At 40.5% G+C, this 19,318-nt stretch overlaps 1 protein-coding gene across 1 annotated transcript in view; it reads right to left on the reverse strand.

Moving 5' to 3' along the window:
• Positions 1-19,318, reverse strand: part of SPATA17 (spermatogenesis associated 17) — a 62,281-nt gene that overhangs the window by 15,391 nt on the left and 27,572 nt on the right. The window contains exons 7-9 of the mRNA XM_054712907.1: positions 11,402-11,605; positions 8,379-8,527; positions 4,341-4,476 (exon numbers count right to left, since the gene is read on the reverse strand). Of these exons, the coding sequence (XP_054568882.1) occupies positions 4,341-4,476; positions 8,379-8,527; positions 11,402-11,605 (489 nt within the window). The remainder of the gene's footprint in view (positions 1-4,340; positions 4,477-8,378; positions 8,528-11,401; positions 11,606-19,318) is intronic.

A 19,318-nucleotide genomic window follows, 5' to 3' on the forward strand; every position in this document is an offset into this window, starting at 1 on the left:
TTTATTAAATATTCCAATTGTGGTGAGCAAACTCTTCACAAATAGCTCTTGGAATAGATTTAATAAGAAAGTAAGGTCAATATTTGTATCCTTACAGCCAACATTGTGAAATATTTCGACTACTTTTGTGCCTTGATAGTATTTCATCAATATCCTTAAAGTCGGTTGCTGCCTTGGACTATCAAGTGATCACCTTTTAGTTAGTTAATTATCTGATATTTCATATTTGTTATACTTTTAACATGCTAGCAGATCTAAATGTTCCCCTATAGTATATAATCTTATAACAGCCACATAAAAAGTAACTTGTAAATTAATGCAGAGTTAATAACATGATTATCAACCTGCCACTTATATAACAGAAGTTACAAGTTGTAGCAATATGGCTTCTGGCATCTTTTTTAGGATAACTATAAATGTCTAGTTAAGTAACTCTGTGAAGAATGTCTTTACGAGAAGATACGTTGCCTTTAGGCATAATTGGGGAAATATTCAGTTAAGTATGTTAAATTAAATTAAATCCACAATATTAATTTTCGTGATGGAACAATTTCTTCAAGTGAATTCTCAAGCAGGAAGCCCAGAAATGAAAAATTTAGCTGTTGTTGTTTTGGATTAGCAATAATGCAGAGAAGACTCGCATATGTTGAATTTTTAGGGACAAACTTCACGAGGAACTCTTCATAATTGGGGTTCAAAACTTTTAGAAGGAAAACTTCATAGGCAAGGTAAAAAACCTCTTGTTGCCAAATGAAGATCCTGTCCCTCGCCACAGTGGCCAGGTGCACATCTGGGGCAGGCATCCTACCCGGGCTGATGCAAATCTTACCAATCTCAGGAGGAAACATTGGCCATCCTCTCCTTAGAGCTGTATGTCCTAAGTAGGAGGCGTGCAGGAGGCAACCAATCAATGATTCCCTCTCATTATTGATGTTTCTATCTCTCTCTCTCCCTCTCTCTGAAATCAATAAAACATATTTAAAAAACAATAATCTGATAGATAGATCTCTCAATCCCAGACTTTATTGCAGCTACAAAATAAATATTTTTAAATGGCTTACCATGCCTTATAAAAATGCATTCCATTACGTTGGCTCATTACTCAAATGTAATATTTTAGATTCAAATGCAAATTGAGCCCTTAGGTTAATACTTAAAGACTAATATGGTCTGATCTAATCTACTGAAAATCTTGGACCCATCATTGCACATATTTTCATTCATAAGTTAAAATTCAAATCAAAACTCTTTCAAAGCCACTTTTAAAACCGTAATTGAAAATTACTACACAATGTAAGAAATCTATCAGAAGCAAGACAGCGATTACAAAGCAAAGGTCGTATAAACATATTCGTCTCAACAGTTCACATTTAACCATTCTATAGGTCACATATTTTTTCTATCAACAATATGCCAATATTTGGCTCTGTGCAATGTTCTAAAGTGCATAGTAAACTAGACAGAGTATATATAAATATTACATGCAAATACAAACGGACCTATTGATTTATAATAAAAATTATATAAACTTATACTTTTCCTGAAACCTACTGACTTCAAGAAGTCTGACGCCAGGGTAATGAAAGGGAGGAAATGAAAGAATTTCAGTCCCCAATGTATTAGTGAGAGAGAAAAAGGAAAGGAAAAAAGAAAAGCCCTCCAACGGAATATTGGATTATTGCAGGCCATCCTCATAAGCAAAATATTTTCCCTCAATTACACCTAATTATTTAACTGTTTACATTCACTAATGAAATGAAACAACACAAAACAAACAACTGCAAGGGGCTGTTTTTCAGCGAGTGCATAATCATCTATCAACACGTACGGGAAGATTCTTAAAATTCCGTGGAGCTGGCCTGTTCAAACAGAGAGGCATATTTTATCGCAATCAGGGCATAGAAGTAAGATCGCCCCTCACCGAGGCATGTGGCTCCGTGTACAGTGCAGCCGTAATGATGCCCACACGCCGCACGGGCGCATCAATTACCATCATCATAATCACGGTCGTTAGGCTGCATGCTCATTACTACCGGGGTCCCGGTGACAGCGGATTCAATCACCGGGTGCAACGGGCAAGCAGCCCCGGTCCCACCCAAGTTTCTGCAGACGGCGATGTGCCACATTAAACCTCTGATACGTTCCACATCCCCCTCCATTCCCGGAGCCCTGGGCGGTAAAGGTCAGCTTTATGTTCTGTGCAATATGCTTAGGCCCTCTAAATTAATTCTCTGGAGGACTGGCTGTTTTTATGCTTTGGAGCTTATCGATTCTTGTTTAGGACCAAAATGCGCGTGAACATAACAAAACAAAGCCAAAAAAGGGCTGCTCTACTGGTGTCATTCACCAATAATAAAGCAGGCCAACATCAGTCTCTTCCCGAGTTTTGTGAACAAAGGAAAAGATAAACAGTCCCATTAAAGTCAGTTGTCTAAAGTGAATATAAAAGCTAATTCCAATTAAGATAGAGGGGCCTAGAAAATCATTTCTGCATTGGTTAACACAAATATAGGTAAATGCTTTGACAATCAAAAGAATGTTATTAGTATACGGAGCTTTTAATTGTCCAACACTTTTAGATCTACCCAAATAGATTAAGTTAATAGTGACTGGTATAGTCCCCTTATTAAGTTTCATTTCTATTTTAAATATTGAAATGAGCACAATGAAGAATTTACAAATACAAAGTAGATACCAGCACTTAAAAAGTTTGGCCATTTAACACGCAATTTAACTCCAGGCATTTTTACAAGTACATCAAAGAAATATGAGTACTGTAAGTTATATCATCTGTACTTTATTTTTTTATAATTGATGTCTATACTTTCAAGAAAAATGATATCTATGTTATTTTTCATTATTGATTTTCATACTTTCAGTAGAAAATAGCATTATTTGCTCTCAACTCCCTGACTTTGTGATGTCTTTGTATAGTGTTATTCATATTATTACATTAAAAATAAAGCAAAAATATTAAAAACATTTGACATATTCATCTATCTTGTGTGATGTGATTCGAGAAAGATTAACATTTGCTTTCTTCTCAACTGACACCCTTCAAAACAATTGTGTGACAGATTATTTGAAAATTTTAATCTCTCTGCTTAAAGAAGGTAGAAGAGAAAGAAAGTTCTCTGTGTAGACAATCTCCAACCATGATGGAAAGGCTGAAGAACAGGAACCAAAAATACTTAATTGAGCTGTTTCTTGGCTGAAAGCAATCTATTGCGCTCAACTAAATCATACCTGCATTTACAAGTTTTTGATAGTCCGTCTTCCCCTAGACAGTGGTCGGCAAACTGCGGCTCTGTTGACTAATGAGTTTGCCGACCACTGGGATAGGGGCTTAATCACAAGGAACAACAACAGCCTGTAATTATTGGAATTGAGAATCTAGAAGCCTAAAACCACTCCAGCCTTTTCCTTCTTTAGCTTTCTGAATGTCACAACTCCAACCTCCCTAAAACTGTCTTGAATCAACTAAAAATGAATAAATTGTGGCCTCCAATTTATAAGCTCAAAAAACAAAGTTTTATAAAAAAAAATTAAAGAAATATAAGCCTGATTTTAGCAGTTTATGGGGTACAATAAGTCTCACCCAAATCACTTAATATCAAATTGAAATAAAAATATTTTTAATAATTCTAAGGTTTACATATCAATAATAGAATGACTACTTCGGTATTGTGCAGGTTATACCGCTACAGAGAGGGATAATTTATTTATTTAATACAGTTATTTGAAGAGATCAGAAGGAAGGTGGGAAGAAGTAGGAAAGGAAGGGAGAAAATAAAGGGAGGGGAGGAGAGAAAAGAGAAATTTAAGTTTGCATTTAATGTTTTTCTACATGGTTTTGTGTAGGGTTAAGTAGACTAATGATTTATAAAAATTTAAAGAATTCCTATATATTTCTTGCTTAATTTTCAGGGCCTACAAGAACAATTACTCATCATTAATTCTTTAACTATATATACATTCTAAAAGTACATAAGGGTACACAATGACTCCTAAAAAACAACAATACCCAAATAAACTATTTTTCTTTTTAATGAGTATCCAACAATCTCTACATTTCCATGAACTGCTTACTTAAGTTAGATCCGGGCAAATTCTTGGAATATGTCAGGATGCATGAGGTGAATCTGTTGTAGAAAGCCAACAAGTACCATATTCTTTTAGGAAGAGACATTTGCATAAGGATCTTTGTTTTTCTGAAGTAGCTTAATGTCCAACGGTGAGTCATTTGTATTTTAGAAGGTATTAATTGTAATTTATATTTGTTGTCTATTTTAGCCTGTTAAAGGGGACACTATTTTTTTTTTAAGGTTGCATCAACTTACCTTGCCACCGATCCACTTATTAGGATTTTCATCTCTGAAACGATGATATCCATAAGCATTGGGACTATACTTGCTTGATAAATGCATTGATGGAACATACTTTCCATTCTTATGGTAGGAAGAGAATGGCAAAAACCTGAAAGAGCAGTAAGGTGATATTCTTCATTGGATTTCTAGAGACGTTTGATTAAAAAAATAAAAATTTAGCCTGGCTGATGTGGCTCAGTGGTTGAGCACCAACCCATGAACCAAAAGGTCACAGGTTCTATTCTCAGTCAGGGGACATGCCTGGGTTATGGGCTCGATCCCCAATAGGGGGCATGCCGTGGTTCATACAAACACGTCATTACGTGCATGCCTGGGCAGTTGGAGAACAACTGGTAGAGATCTCAGAAGGCAAAATTTAAAAACAGCCAATTAGCTTCAGGGAAAATGGGACCATTGCAAATATATAGTCTTTATGCACTGAGAATTAACATACTTCATCTTTTTTTCCCCAATAAGAAAAATTATCAGTTTTTTTTCTGATAACTCTTTCATTTCCCCCCATTTTTATAGGCACTTATAATTCTAGATTCTCCTCCAACCCATTTATTTCACTGCCAGATAATTCAAACTGACAAATTATGAACCCCAATTGCCTGTTGGGTCAAGCCTACATTCTTCAGCCTGGCTGTCAGGCCGCCCAGCATGCACTGGGTCGGTTTGCCCTCCTACCGCTCCTTCTCTGTCCTAGTTTTATGATGTGTTGGTCTGCATACACTAAAAGCTTATGTAATAGTCTCAGGAAGTATTCCAACTTGTCTATAATGTCGATGTTATGCACCTTAAACGTATTTAGTCTTAGAGGTCTGTAATGACGAAATTCCACTATTCTGTGGTCATTTATTTAAGACAAAAAACAAACATTCTATTTTCAAGGAAGCAAGGGACAACAAAAGAGCAATCATCACCACACAGCTAATAAAGGGATCTTTTGTAGACAAATTCTAGAACTTCTTAATGATACACAAGCTGATTATCTGTATCCCCAGTGTTCTGAAGCACCGGAACTTCATTAGACAAAAATTAAGCTGGAAAAATGAAGGCAGCCCTTTGCAAATTTCCGCTGGAAATTGGCTGGGAAAGGCAGAAGTCTGGATCAAAAGAGGGTAATCATGCTAACGGTGCCCCGAGCACCGCGTGGGTGATACGATTTGCACACTAACTACCTCTCCCATTACCGCTTGTTTGGAGTGTTCTGTGTTAATGGGGTTAGCTAATCTAGTATTTTAACTTAAAAAGGCTCTGCTGATTAATAAATGTTGCACACTGTGCCAGTAATTAAAATAAATGGGAGCGTTACAAATAAAAGTTGAAATGTTAAGGAAACACTCCCTGAAAACATATGATAATGCCTATTTACCATAATACAATAACCATTTGGAAAACATGTAGATTGCAGAGGGCTAAAGTGTTTGAAGAATCACGTAAGTCAAAAAAAGTTTTGAGGCGTGTTGAACTTCCTTATCACTATTCTTTGTTAATAAACAGAACCAGGTCTTGTTTCTATACACTACATTAAAAAAAAATTTTTTTTCCTGTTAATCCTCAATCGAGGATAATTTTCCATTGATTTTTAGAGAGAATGGAAGGGAGAGGGAGAAAGAGAGAGAAACTCTGATGTGAGAGAAACGCATTGATTGGTTGCCTCAGACTAGGGTTGGGGATCGAACCTGAAATTCAGGTATGTGCCCTTGACCAGAAGGAATCAAACTTGAGACCAGAAGGGCTATATTTTAAATTGTGTTCTTTAATTGAAATTCTAAATATTTTGCTTAATAACTTTGATTCCGTAGCAACCAGTTAATCACACAAATGCATAGCCACATGCAGAAGCTGCAACTGTGAATTGAAGAGATATTTAAAAGGCAGAAAGGAGAATCTGAGGACCAATATGACCCTGGAGAAGGAGAACAGAGAAACTCACATGTCCCTACCCTGGGTAGAGTGTTGGGCCTGCAATTCACACTTAAAACAAGAAGCCGGCCCTGGCCGGTTTGGCTTAATGGATAGAGTGCCGGCCTGCAAAATGAAAGGTCCTGGGTTCCATTCTGGCTAAGGGCACATGCCTGGGTTGCATGCTCAATCCCCAGTAGGGGGCGTGCAGGAGGCAGCCAATCAACGATTCTCTCTCATCATTGATGTCTCTCTCTCTCCTTCTCTGAAATCAATGAAAATATACAGAAGCAGAAGCAGAAGCAGAAGCAGAAGAAGAAGAAGAGGAGGAAGAGGAGGAGGGAGAAGGAGGAGGAGAAGGAGGAGGAGGAGGAGGAGGAGGAGGAGGAGGAGGAGGAGGAAGAGAAGGAGGAAGAGGAAGAAGAAGAGGAAAAAGAGGAGGCAGAGGAGGAGAAAGAAGAGGAAGAAGAGGAGGAAGAAGAGGAGGAAGAAGAGGAAGAAGAAGAGGAGGAAGAGAAAGAGAAAGAAGAGGAAGAAGAGGAGGAGGAAGAAGAGGAGGAAGAAGGCAGTAAGAACTTAGAGCTCTAGAGAGGGGAAACCATTGGTATAGAGTTGGTAGTTGGTGTCTTTTCAACAGAAGCGATCAGAGAGATTATGGAAGGAAAGAAGGAAAGAGAAAGAACAAGAGTGGAATACTGAATCTTGCCATCAGCTTAGTTCCATCCCACTACCTGTCACCAAAATTATTGCAATATTCTCCTATTGGGTTTCCTTTCTTCCAGCGCATTTCTTCTTAAGTACATCTGTCCCACAACAAATTCATATTCTTTTTACAGCATCCTCTTACTCAAAGCCTTAAGTAATTCTCCATTATCTACCGATAAACCTTCAGGTCCTCGGCCTGAAGCCTGGCCCAAATTTTCTTTCCGCTGCCTCTCATGTAAAAATTAGTTTCTGCCAAACTGGTCTTCTGGTTGTTCTGTGAACTTTTCCTGCCATCATGTGTTTTTAGTTTTCAAACGATCCACCTGCTATTATCTTTTTCTTTTCTCTACCAAAATCCAGATCGTCCAAAACCAGAGAAAACTCTACATAAAAAAAAAAAAAAAAAAAAAAAAGTCATGGCACTGATGGTCTTTGACACACACTTGACCATTTACAGAGCTCTCCTATGAAAATGCTTGCTCAGAATTGCATTAGGTTTCCTGGTTCGGTTCAAGCTAAAAGCACAGATATCCATGAGAATAGAGCCGCTGTTTTCCTTGGTGCTATGTCCCTAGAGCCTAGGGCTATTTCTGACATGCACACAGTTGCTGGATCAATAAATGCCAGAGTTGCCCCGCCACTGTGGCTCAGTGGTTGAGCGTCAACCCATGAACCAGGAGGTCACGGTTCCATTCACATGTTTGTATTGTGGGCTCGATCCCCAGAAGGGGGCATGCAAGAGTCAGCTGATCAAAGACTCTCTCTCATCACTGATGTTTCTATCTCTTTCTCCCTCTCCTTTCCTCTCTCAGAAATAAATAAAAACTTATTTAATAAATGCCAGAGCTTCTCATACAAAATTACTTGCCAGTTATTTACAAATTGCTGACATAATATCCTGGCTTCATAAACACTGACCTAGGGATGAAGAAAACCATTTCTTCAAGAGACAAGAGAAAGTGGGATCAGCTTCTTTAGGATCAAGAACGAACAAATAAAGCTTTGAAGTGACTTCTCCACGAAATCCTCTGCAATCCACACTCTGTCAAACAGTACCATCCCCTCTTCCTCTGCTTATCTTGAAGAACATGTTGAAGACTGTGACCTCATTGGCAATATGGTCACTGCAGAAATAATAAGTTGAGATGAGAGGAGGGTGGGCCCCTGATCCAATTCGACTATTGACTACACATATGCAATCGATATCCTCATCAATACTGTCCTATTGATCTAAAACATTTGCACGTCGTGGAAAATGGTTGCTTTCGGAGAGGTCATGGGGACCTGACCTTTTCCCACAGATAAAAGATTCTCTGCAATCTCAGAAATGGAAAATGGCAGATAACGTAAGGCCCCACACACGGGACAGCTGCTTTTTTTAAGCTAAGGACTCACATGTTCTCATGAACATTTCTTGCCGAGTCGCATCTTCTGAACTCACTTCTGGCCTCTTTTAACGTATTGATGGGTTCCGCCACCCGCAATGTTGGCTCCAAAGGCTTGTAGCGTTGCTTCAATACTTCACTGATGTCACGGAAGGGGCCCTGGCAAGACAGGATGTTTCATTACGAAGGATTCCTTTACCGCGTTATTGATGATCAAGGCTACTGAATGCCTACAAAGCACAGCAAGTTTACTAAACTAATTTTTTTAAAATATATTTTTATTGATTTCAGAGAGGAAGGGAGAGAAAGATAGAAATATCAATGATGACAGAGAATCATTGATTGGCTGCCTCCCGTATGCCCCACACTGGGGGCCGAGCCCACAACCCGGGCATGTGCCCTGACCGGGAATCAAACCGAGATCTCCTGGTTCATCGGTCGACGCTCAACCACTGAGCCACACCGGCCGGGCCTAAATTACAACTCGTTCTTCTCTGAATTAGAAAATACATGACACAATATTGCATCTTCAAGAAATGCCCACACTAGTACAAGTGATGATACTAAAAATGTGTTACATTAATTTTCTGCACATCAAAAGAGTTTTTATGCTAAAACTGGTAAGTCTATAGTTATAGTTGCTCTACTTTCAGATTTTTAAAAACATGTTTCTTTGAACATAATTTGCAAAGAATCCTCTCCCTTTTTGAGTAAAAATAGTAGAAACAATTCTGAGCTTAGCTTTCAAAGAACACGGCTATCAATAGAAAAAGGATACAAGTGTTTTTTCACTAAAATAAGGCTTTTAGGTGAATGTCAAATCTTCTATTTTATTCTTTCTTGTGTTCTTTATTTAAAATTCTTTGATACAATAGCAGCCATGCAATCGCACACATGCACAGCCAAGTCCAGAAGCCACAACTGGGAAAAGTGATTCACCACATGTCCTGCCTTTAAATTAGTAGTTACTTATATACCAGTTATGGGAATCCACTGGTTGTCTGACGAATTAGCATCACATGATGCACAATACAAGTCAGAGGTGGCTTGAGATTTTGCTGTGCCATTAAGTACATATAGTGTTCTCTTTCTGCCACCATTGTGCAGGAGAGAGGTGATGGAAAAGGGACCAAGATTTCTAGTCCTATTCCTTATCCTCCCTTAACTAGGTTATCCCTAACAGGCCACAGCTGGAGTTTCTGCCAGCGCTGAGGGAAGACAGTGGGCTAATAAAAAGAAATGATTCACGCCTCATTTCTGTTCACTTATGTTTTACATTAATAGAAACCAATAATAGGAACCAGTTACCATAAAAGTCATGGACCGTAAATAACACAAATGGCAAATAAGTATCATCTAGTACTTTTCACAGCTGGACAGGAGGATTGCTATATTGGAAAGGAGTTAATGAATTTTTATTGGAACTTTATTTTTTAAAGATACAGTAACATGATTCCAAGTTCACTATTAATATATATACATATATATACACATCCCCATTTGATATATATGTTGACATATATCTTTTATTATGAACTTTAATTTATTATATATAATTACTAATATATTTATGTATCTTTATATATTTCATTTACTATATATTTATGTATATATACTTTTTAATATATTTTTTATTAATTTCAGAGAGGAAGGGTGAGGGAGAGAGAGAGAGAGAGAGAGAGAGAAACATCAATGATGAGACAGAATCATTGATCGGCTGCCTCCTGCACGCCCCCTACTGGGGATGGAGCCCACAACCCAGGCATGTGCCCTGACTGGGAATTGAACCATGACCTCCTGATTCATAGGTCGATGCTCAACCACTGAGCCACACCAGCCGGGCTGGAGTAATTTTTTATACAGAGAGAGGGAAACAGAGGCACGCCTGTGCATAGAACCCATAGGCAGGAGCTCTGGGAGCTTGGCGTGTGAACCAAAATCAATCCAGTTCTGGGTTGATGCTACCTGGTGGCGGTTGTATTCCCAGTTTAAGTGTTGGCGGGGATGACAGAACGACTGCTCTCTGGGACTTTCAGGACTGTCACCCAACACACCTCACTCCACGCTTTATCTCTATCCCAGTCCAGAGTGAAGGTGGTCTGTTTATTTCTACTGGAGTCTTGCACTGTTTCGGGCCCTCTCTCATTCCCCAACTTATATACTAGTACTCTTGAAAGTATATCTAAATTATGTTTACAGTTGTATGTAAAGATATGGGTCATCAGATGACAGGTTACATTAAATATATTTGTATATATATATTTTTTATTGATTTTTTACAGAGAGGAAGAGAGAGGGATAGAGAGTTAGAAACATCAATGAGAGAGAAACATCGATCAGCTGCCTCTTGCACACCCCCTACTGGGGATGTGCCCGCAACCAAGGTACATGCCCTTGACCGGAATCGAACCTGGGACCCTTGAGTCCGCAGGTCAACGCTCTATCCACTGAGCCAAACAGGTTTCGGCTACATTAAATATATTTGATAACACATACAATCTTTCTAGCATAACAGGTTATAATGAGTACTGTTTATAACAATATTTTCAGTCTGGCTGGCGTGCTCAGTGGTTGGGCATCTACCTATAAACCAGGAGGTCACAGTTCGATTCCCAGTCAGGGCACATGCCCGGGTTGCTGGCTCAGTTCCCAGTAGGGGCGTGCAAGAGACAGCCGATCAATGATTCTTATCATTGATGTTTCTCTCTCCTTCTCCCTTCCTCTCTGTAATCAATAAAGAAAAAAATACTTTTTACAAAGCAAAAAACCAGTATTTTCACACAAAAGTCTAGATCTTAACCCAAAATCCTATGTGTTAACTTCTCATTCAAAACATTACATAGTTCAATACCAAAGAAATATTTGATTGCTTCCTTGGTGTATGTTTTAAACATAGTTTAGATTTCTTACTTAACATTAGATCCTATTTAAAAAAATTCCTTTTTATGATCACAAAGACAAAACAGTCACTTTTTAACAAGCCAGCAAAGCACACGATGGTGGGAGGAATTCTCACGTGGGGCCCAAGAGTACCTGGCACTGCTTCCTGTCGATGGGCGGCAGGATGTGGGAGCGAGGGAAGGAGCGGGTGCTGGTGCAGGCCAGCCAGCTGTCCAGGCTGTGGATCCGCTTCCGCTTGGCTTTGGGTCTTGGAGGCGTTAGAGGCTTTGCCTTCTGTAGCCGCAGTTCCCATGGGTCGGGATCCTTTCTGAAGGGCGAGTTGTATACACCCGGGATCTGAAGCAGACAGAAGTTTGACTTGGGTCTTTAATTTTCAAGCAAGTAAAAGGAAGATCAGGTTGCACGGTCACATTTTTCCTATATGTAAGGACTATGTGAAATGCCTTCTGGAGGCGAATTTCAGATTTTACCAGGGAAGATCAGAAAAGCCCCATGCTCCGTCTCCATGCCAGACCAGCCGTTTCAGAATCGTGCGTGGTTGAAGACAAAATATGCTAAAAACAACTGAGCTATGGTTCCTGCCTGCCACACAAGGTACATTTTATATCATTGTATTTATGGGGAAAAAAAATAACAGAAGAACCTTAAGTCATTCTTTTTGTATTCTAACCATTAACTAACTATGAGTGTATATGGAACCAAATCTACTAGTTACACATTCACTCAGACAAACCAAATACACAAGGCTTGAGCCAGTTTCAGGTACAGAGTATGTACTCAAGCCTAACTGGTTTGGCTCAGTGGGTGGAGCGTCGGCCTGCGGACCAAAGGGTCCCAGGTTCAATTCCAGTCAAGGGCATGTACCTTGGTTTCGGGCTCCTCCCCAGCCTGGGCCCTGGTCAGGACTCGTGCAGGAGGCAACCAATCGATGTGTTTCTCTCACATCAGTGTTTCTCTCTGTCTTTCCCTCTCTCTTCCACTCTCCTTAAAAATTAGTGGAAAAAATATCCTTGGGCGAGGATTAACAACAACAAAAATAATAATAACAAAATATGTACTCAATAAACATTTGATTGTTTGAATGATGATTCATTACATAATGGCAGTTATTTTAAGTTTTTTAAAATAATAATCCAAGTGCTCTCTATATATATATATATATATATATATATATATCCACTGTGATTATTATTTTATATATATGAGTGGATACATTATATATATATAATCAAAGTGGGTAAAATAATAATCAAAGTGGATGTACATATGCATATGTATATAATATATTCAAAATAACATCCTGTATTTTGAATTCATGTGGTTCAGAGCTCTACTTCCGTAATGTCACAGTACCCTTGCTATTCATCAATGACCTTGTCACACTGCGTCAAAATAGTCAGGGCTTACTTAGCACAGCACCTGCTATGCAACAGAGGGTCAGCAGATGTATGGATGACAAATGTTCAATTCCAGTTTAGCAGATGTCCATTTTTCTGAAAATTCAATGGTGTTTGAGTACAGAACCGTACTTTGATACCTTTTCATATACACACATGCATATTCATAAGGACAAGTCATACTTTAGAGGACAGTATGATTGGCTTGTTGGCTCTGTGCACACTCTAGACTAATGTAAAAACATGGATCCATTGAACCTCTCTCTCTTTTCCCCGAAAATGTGCTTTTCTATCATATCCATAAATATTTCTGGTTGCTGTATCTCCCTCATGGAATCAGCAGTTCCAAAGTATTAGGATTAGTTAGGCTAGTTGCCTTTGAATACCTATCCTTGAAAATGTTCTACTTCCAGCCCAACACTCAATTCAGTGTTAACCTGCGTCCAATACCACTGGCTCCGGCTGGATTCCGTGTCCGGTCCCACGGTTATCTTTCTGTGTGTCTGTTTCCCCAGGCCAGCAGCTGGAGTGCTGGGACTCTGTGTTGGGTATTTTTGCATCCCCAGAGCCTAGCAGAGTGCTTGTCACATAGTAGACACTAAAAATGAGGCTACTCCAGCTGGCGTGGCTCAGTGATTGAGCATCGACCTATGAACCAGGAGGTCACGGTTTGATTCCGATTCCCCGTCAGAGCACATGCCAGGACTGCGGGCTCCACCCTCAGTAGGGGGTGTGCAGGAGGCAGCTGATCCATGATTCTCTCTCATCATTGATGTTTCTATCTCTCTCTCCCTCTTCCTTCCTCTCTGAAATTGATAAAAATATATTTTAAGATGAGGCTAGATGCTTTTCTGGAATAACAATGCATCATTCAGACATGCCCACGAGGCCTCTGTTTCACTACTGTTTTCCAAAGCCCCATTCTTCGTAAAATATTTGAGGTTTATTTCAAAATCCTATCAACTTCTTTCTAAGAAGTTATAGATCAGGCGTCCTCAAACTACGGCCTGTAGGCCACATGCGGGTGTTTTTGCCGTTTTGTTTTTTTACTTCAAAATAAGATATGTGCAGTGTGCATAGGAATTTGTTCATAGTTTTTTTAAAAACTATAGTCCGGCCCTCCAACGGTCTGAGGGACAGTGAACTGGCCCCCCGTTTTAAAAGTTTGAGGACCCCTGTTATAGATTATACCCTTCTCCTCTTTCTTGAGATGTCAGTTTCAATTAGTCGTCGAGCACATTGCGATTTAGAAATTAGAACTAACCCCAATCACCTCCCACGCAGCTTTTCCTATGTTATAATCCGGGACTGAATCTTATCAGATAAAACCAGCCTAATGTAAATGTATTTAAATATTTTAAAAATGTGTTGAACTAGCTCTTCTTTGCAACCCCCCATATAATTTATTTATATAAGAAAGAACAGTGTTGAAAATGTTACAGGCCATTGTATACACCATTTATAATGTCAGTTAACATTCGCTTCCTATAACACTGATTATAGAACAAGGTGGATACGTAAACAGATAGTGAAATGATCTTAATAAAAGAAATTATGTATACATATATATTACAAATAGCTTTCAGTGGACAGTACCTTTTAAGTGGATGGTAATTTTTAACATCTTTTCAGGGTGATTTTCTACGATGAGAATGTATCAATTGTAATGAGAAAAAACAGTAAGTATTACATTAAGAAGACTATTCTGACATACAATATAATTAAACCTACATAAGTCTAGGACAGAGATATAAGAAAATGCCATTCTGTTCAGTGATAATCTAATTAAAGGAAGTCTGGTAGCATATCATTTCCAGATTAAAATAGTAAAATACATGCAGTTTAACTAGATTATAATTTATGCTTTACAATGTCTGTCTACCTGGGTAACTGCCGCTGGCTATTCACGTCACCCCCATTAGAAATCTCTGATCCCCCCAAATTTGCATGCACATGTACACAGGGGCTCGATGGGAAATGCAAATGGGACCGCAGGCCTGATAGCTTCCTGAAATGGTACTCTGCAACCTCCATGGAGCCCTCCTCCTGTGGGTTCTCCTTGCAATTTAAATCAAATATAGATAGAAAATACAGTTTAATTGAATTGAAAATGTCTCATTTAAAATCTTCCGGCTGTCGATATTTTAGAAATTAAGTTAATGCATTTGCAAAAGCCATCAATGGACACAGTCCGGCCCTCCTACAAATCCCTCCAGCAAATACCCTACTTGGTTAGGCTGAGAAAGGATCCATTCTAGAAATTAAGTTGATATTTTAGAAATTAAGTTAATGCTTTATTTTAGAAACTCAGTTAATGCTAAAAATGTCAATGAACACAGTCTGGCCCTCCCACAATCCCCACAGCAAATACCCTACTTGGTTAGGTTGAGAAAGGACCCATTTAGAAATAGAAATTAAGTTAATGCTTTATTTTAGAAACTCAGTTAATGCTAAAAATGTCAATGAACACAGTCTGGCCCTCCCACAATCCCCACAGCAAATACCCTACTTGGTTAGGTTGAGAAAGGACCCATTTAATTATTCTTCTTGCAGTAAATAAAAAGACGTGAACTTACTCTTGTCCCAGTTGCTCTAGTTAGTTCATCATGTGGAAGCCACCTGTGACTAAACGGCTTGCTGTGGGTTTCTAAAAATATTCCTAGGAGCCACCAAAGACCAAGTTCATCCTCAGGGACTAGGACCTATTTCTCAGCCTCCACATTTTTCACCGCGTGGAAGGGCGGCTGCCAAGCTCGCTTGTGGGACTTCATTCTCGGCAATCATTTTCTGGAGTGACCAGCACTATGGGGAAATCTTTGCTAACTGTGTGGTGTTTTTTTTTAAAAAGCAGCCTACAACTGAGTTATTTGCAGTACTGTCATGCTAACATTCAACTCAATAAGACCCAGGGGTTCTCAGGAGAGGACTCAGCTAACAGCCTCCTACTGACCTCCCTGAATCAGGCCTGGCTGCCGGCTTGGGGGGGGCCCAGCGGTGAGGACGGCAAATGAGCTGTGAAAGCGCTGTTTTTTTTTTTAAAGGCTGTGATTCTGACTCGTCAAAAGGGAGAGGGGGGGAAAAAAGGCAATGAGTTATATAATAGATATATATTTTTCTTGAATTCCTCCCTTCAGACCCTCCATCATGGGGACTTAAGCATGAACCACAATATTAATTATGCCGGGCCCAGCAGCGAGCATACGTGCCATTTGTTACCCAGTCACCCTTAGCGTTACATTCATATTTTGGACCATTCCGTATTTCTAACAATCTATCAGTTGGCTCTTTTCTTTCCGGATTTTATGCTTCTACTTGAGTATTACATGGGAACGTACTTAAAAAACCAAACACAAAACGCAATTGATTTGAAAACGAATGGACATCCTTTTTATATGTGGAGCATCTACTGTTTTTTTTTTTATTTTTTATTTTTTTTATTTCACAGAGAATGTCTTTCCGATCATTTTCCTTCCAAAGGCTGACCTTTATTTTGTAATTGCCTGGGGGAAGCTAGGTCTAATTTCCCGCCTTCTTTTTGTTATTGAGGCTTCCTCTTAACACAAGTTTCTGTAAAATAAAAAAGAACTTGAAATAGGGCTGTGGGAACCTCAAACTCCCAAAGCACATTTATGAGGGCTTCCGTTTCATGTGTCGCCGTCGGAGAAATCCCAATGCCTCCTGATTTCAAAGTCACTGCTTATTCCGGGAGCATCCGACTTTTACTTCTGCAGACGGCAGGAGCACAGCACAGAGGAGTCACCGATGGTCACAAAAATGGAACCCAATTAGAAAGTATTTGCTCGCGCCACAATTCAGAATTTGTGAATACTGCGAGAGAGAGGCAGTTTAACAGGAGGGCTATCTAAACTACATTTGGGTTCTAAGTTTTCATTAAAAAAAAAAAATGCATGGAGCCTGGCCGGTGTGGCTCAGTGGTGGAGCTTTGACTTATGAACCTGGAAGTCACGGTTCGATTCCGGGTCAGGGCACATGCCCGGGGTTGTGGGTTCAATCCCCAGTGAGGGGTGAAGGATGCAGAAGGCAGCCAATCCATGATCCTCTCTCATCATTGATGTTTCTATCTCTCCCCCTCTCCTTTCCTTTCTCTGAAATCAATTTTTAAAAAAATGTGTTGAGGAAATAAGACACTGAGCGAGCACAGAAGAGGAGTACAGATCTCTGCTAACGGGGAGAGGAACAGTGGGCCAGCGAGTGTGAATGAAATATGTGCGGGGCAGGGCCTGCTGAGTGGACGCTGACCAGTGCACTTCATCATAATTACCAGGGCACAGGAGTGCCAGGGGATTTATAAAAACCCCACTCAGCAAATAATTGCCCTGCAGTTAGGAGACAGTCGGAGTGTTAATACACTGCCACAGCCCGGCGTTTAGTAAGATATTCTCCATTCAATTACTCTTGCTGAGCACTAAGAGGGAACATGGTCATTTCTCAGCCGGAGCCCGTCTTGCTTCCACCTGCATTTCAGACAACAGTCCCGCTAACCCTCAGACACAGCTCCCCAGGAGGGATGGGGGTTTCGGGGAAACGTTAGGGAGTCACAGGAGTGTACATGGTATGCACCTTACCTGTGTAAAACAAGAATTAAAATTAAAGAACTAGGACTGGCTACAAATGCTTATTCCCTTTCTTTTGCTTCAATTAAATAATATAATTTTTGCCCTAGCCGGTTTGGCTCAGTGGATAGAGCATCGGCCTGGGGACTGAAGGGTCCTGGGTTTGATTCAGGACCAGGGCACGTACCTTGGTGTGGGAGGCAACCAATCGATGAGTCTCTCTCACATCCATGTTTCTCTCTCTCTGTCTGTCCCCCGCCCTTCCACTCTCTCTTAAAAATCAATGGGAAAACAACTGATTTCTTTTTTAAAAATATATTTTATTGATTTTTTACAGAGAGGAAGGGAGAGGGATAGTTAGAAACATCGATGAGAGAGAATCATCCATCAGCTGCCTCCTGCACACCCCCCACTGGGGATGTGCCCGCAACCAAGGTACATGCCCTTGACCGGAATCGAACCTGGGACCCTTCAGTCCGCAGGCCGACGCTCTATGCACTGAGCCAAACCAGTTTCGGCAACAATTGATTTCTTAATCAATAATAACACAGGTTGTTTTTTTTTTTTTAAAATATATATATATAATTTTTAAGTGGTTAGGGTCAAATTCTAGAGGGGTCACGTTATATGCAGATGCCAGATGTACCTGGCCTCTTTAGGTTAATACGTGATTTTTAGAAATCATGTTGATATCTTTACCATTATTATCAGATATTAACATATTCTTACAAAATGCCAATTAAAATTTAAATAAGATACCATTTTCTATGTAACTAACTCAAGGCAATAATATTGAGCGTCTACTAACTTAGAAAGGCTTTGCCGGGTCTAAGGCGTGTACAGGGATGAATACAGAGCCATCAGCCCGTCATGCCCTTCTCTAGGGTTGGGGGGGGGAGGGAGAGGGTAAGGAGAATGATTCTGTGACCAACAGTAACATAACCCGCTGGCTGTAAGTGTCCTCTCATCATGGTTGTAACCTTGCCCCAGCCTGTTTTGCTCAGTGGATAGAGTGTCGGCCTGTGGACTGAAAGGTCCCAGGTTCAATTCTGGTCAAGGGCACATGCCCGGGTTGTGGGCTCCATCCCCAGTACGGGGGCATGCAGGAGGCAGCTGATCCATGATTCTCTCTCATCCTTGATGTTTCTATTTCTCTCTCCCTTTCCCTTCCTCTCTGAAATCATTAAAAATATATTTAAAATATATAAAAAGAAAGGAAGAAAGAAAATGCAGTGTCCACGAAAGGCAACAAAAGCGAGGCGTGCCTGTGTAGAAATAAGTGGGGGCAGAGGACCCCTGAAGGGCACTCCAAAAGCAAACAGGAGGGAGGAGCCGCAGGCCCCGGAGAAGACGGCTTCACGGGGGAGGTCAGCGGTGTCGGGGGCCGGAGAGCGGTGGGGCAGCGTGGGGACCTCCAAGGCAGCGCAGGATGGTAATTAGGAGGTGACAGGTGACCTCCGCAGCAGCAGGGTCTGTCCTCGTGGCAGACGTGACATGGCAACTCCCTGAGCGTGAGGGGGAAGGGGCGTGGGGCTGGTTTCAGGCTTCCAGGACCCGGCAGTTCCTGAGGACTCTCAAACCTGGGGACGGAAAGAATGGCTCTCTCTCTCTTTTTAATTTTCACGCAGGATTTCCCTTCAGCCATATCTGCATGGGGAAGGGGTTTCTCAGAAACACTGCCCAGGAGACTCTCTGGGGAACCTTCCCCGCGGATCAGTCCCGTGGCCTCTGTATCTGCAGATGCCGGTCACTGCATCCGTGATTCCCTCCAAGAACTGGACAGAAGTCCCTTGTTTTCTTTCTTCTTTTTAAAAATATTTTTTTATTGATTTCAGAGAGGAAGGGATAGGGAGAGAGATATAGAAGCATCAAGGATGAGAGAGAATCATGATCGGCTGCCTCCTTCACGCCCCCTAAAGGGATGGCGCTCAAAACATAGGCATGTGTCCTGACCTGGAATCCAACCATGACCTCTGGGTTCATGGGTGGACACTCAACCACTGAGCCACGCTGGCCAGGAAGGTTGTTGATGTTTACAATCCTTTCCATCCTGCCTGTGTAACCCGTCTCCCATCCGT

Source organism: Eptesicus fuscus, chromosome 24, assembly GCF_027574615.1.
Source record: "Eptesicus fuscus isolate TK198812 chromosome 24, DD_ASM_mEF_20220401, whole genome shotgun sequence".
Classification (NCBI taxonomy): domain Eukaryota; kingdom Metazoa; phylum Chordata; class Mammalia; order Chiroptera; family Vespertilionidae; genus Eptesicus; species Eptesicus fuscus.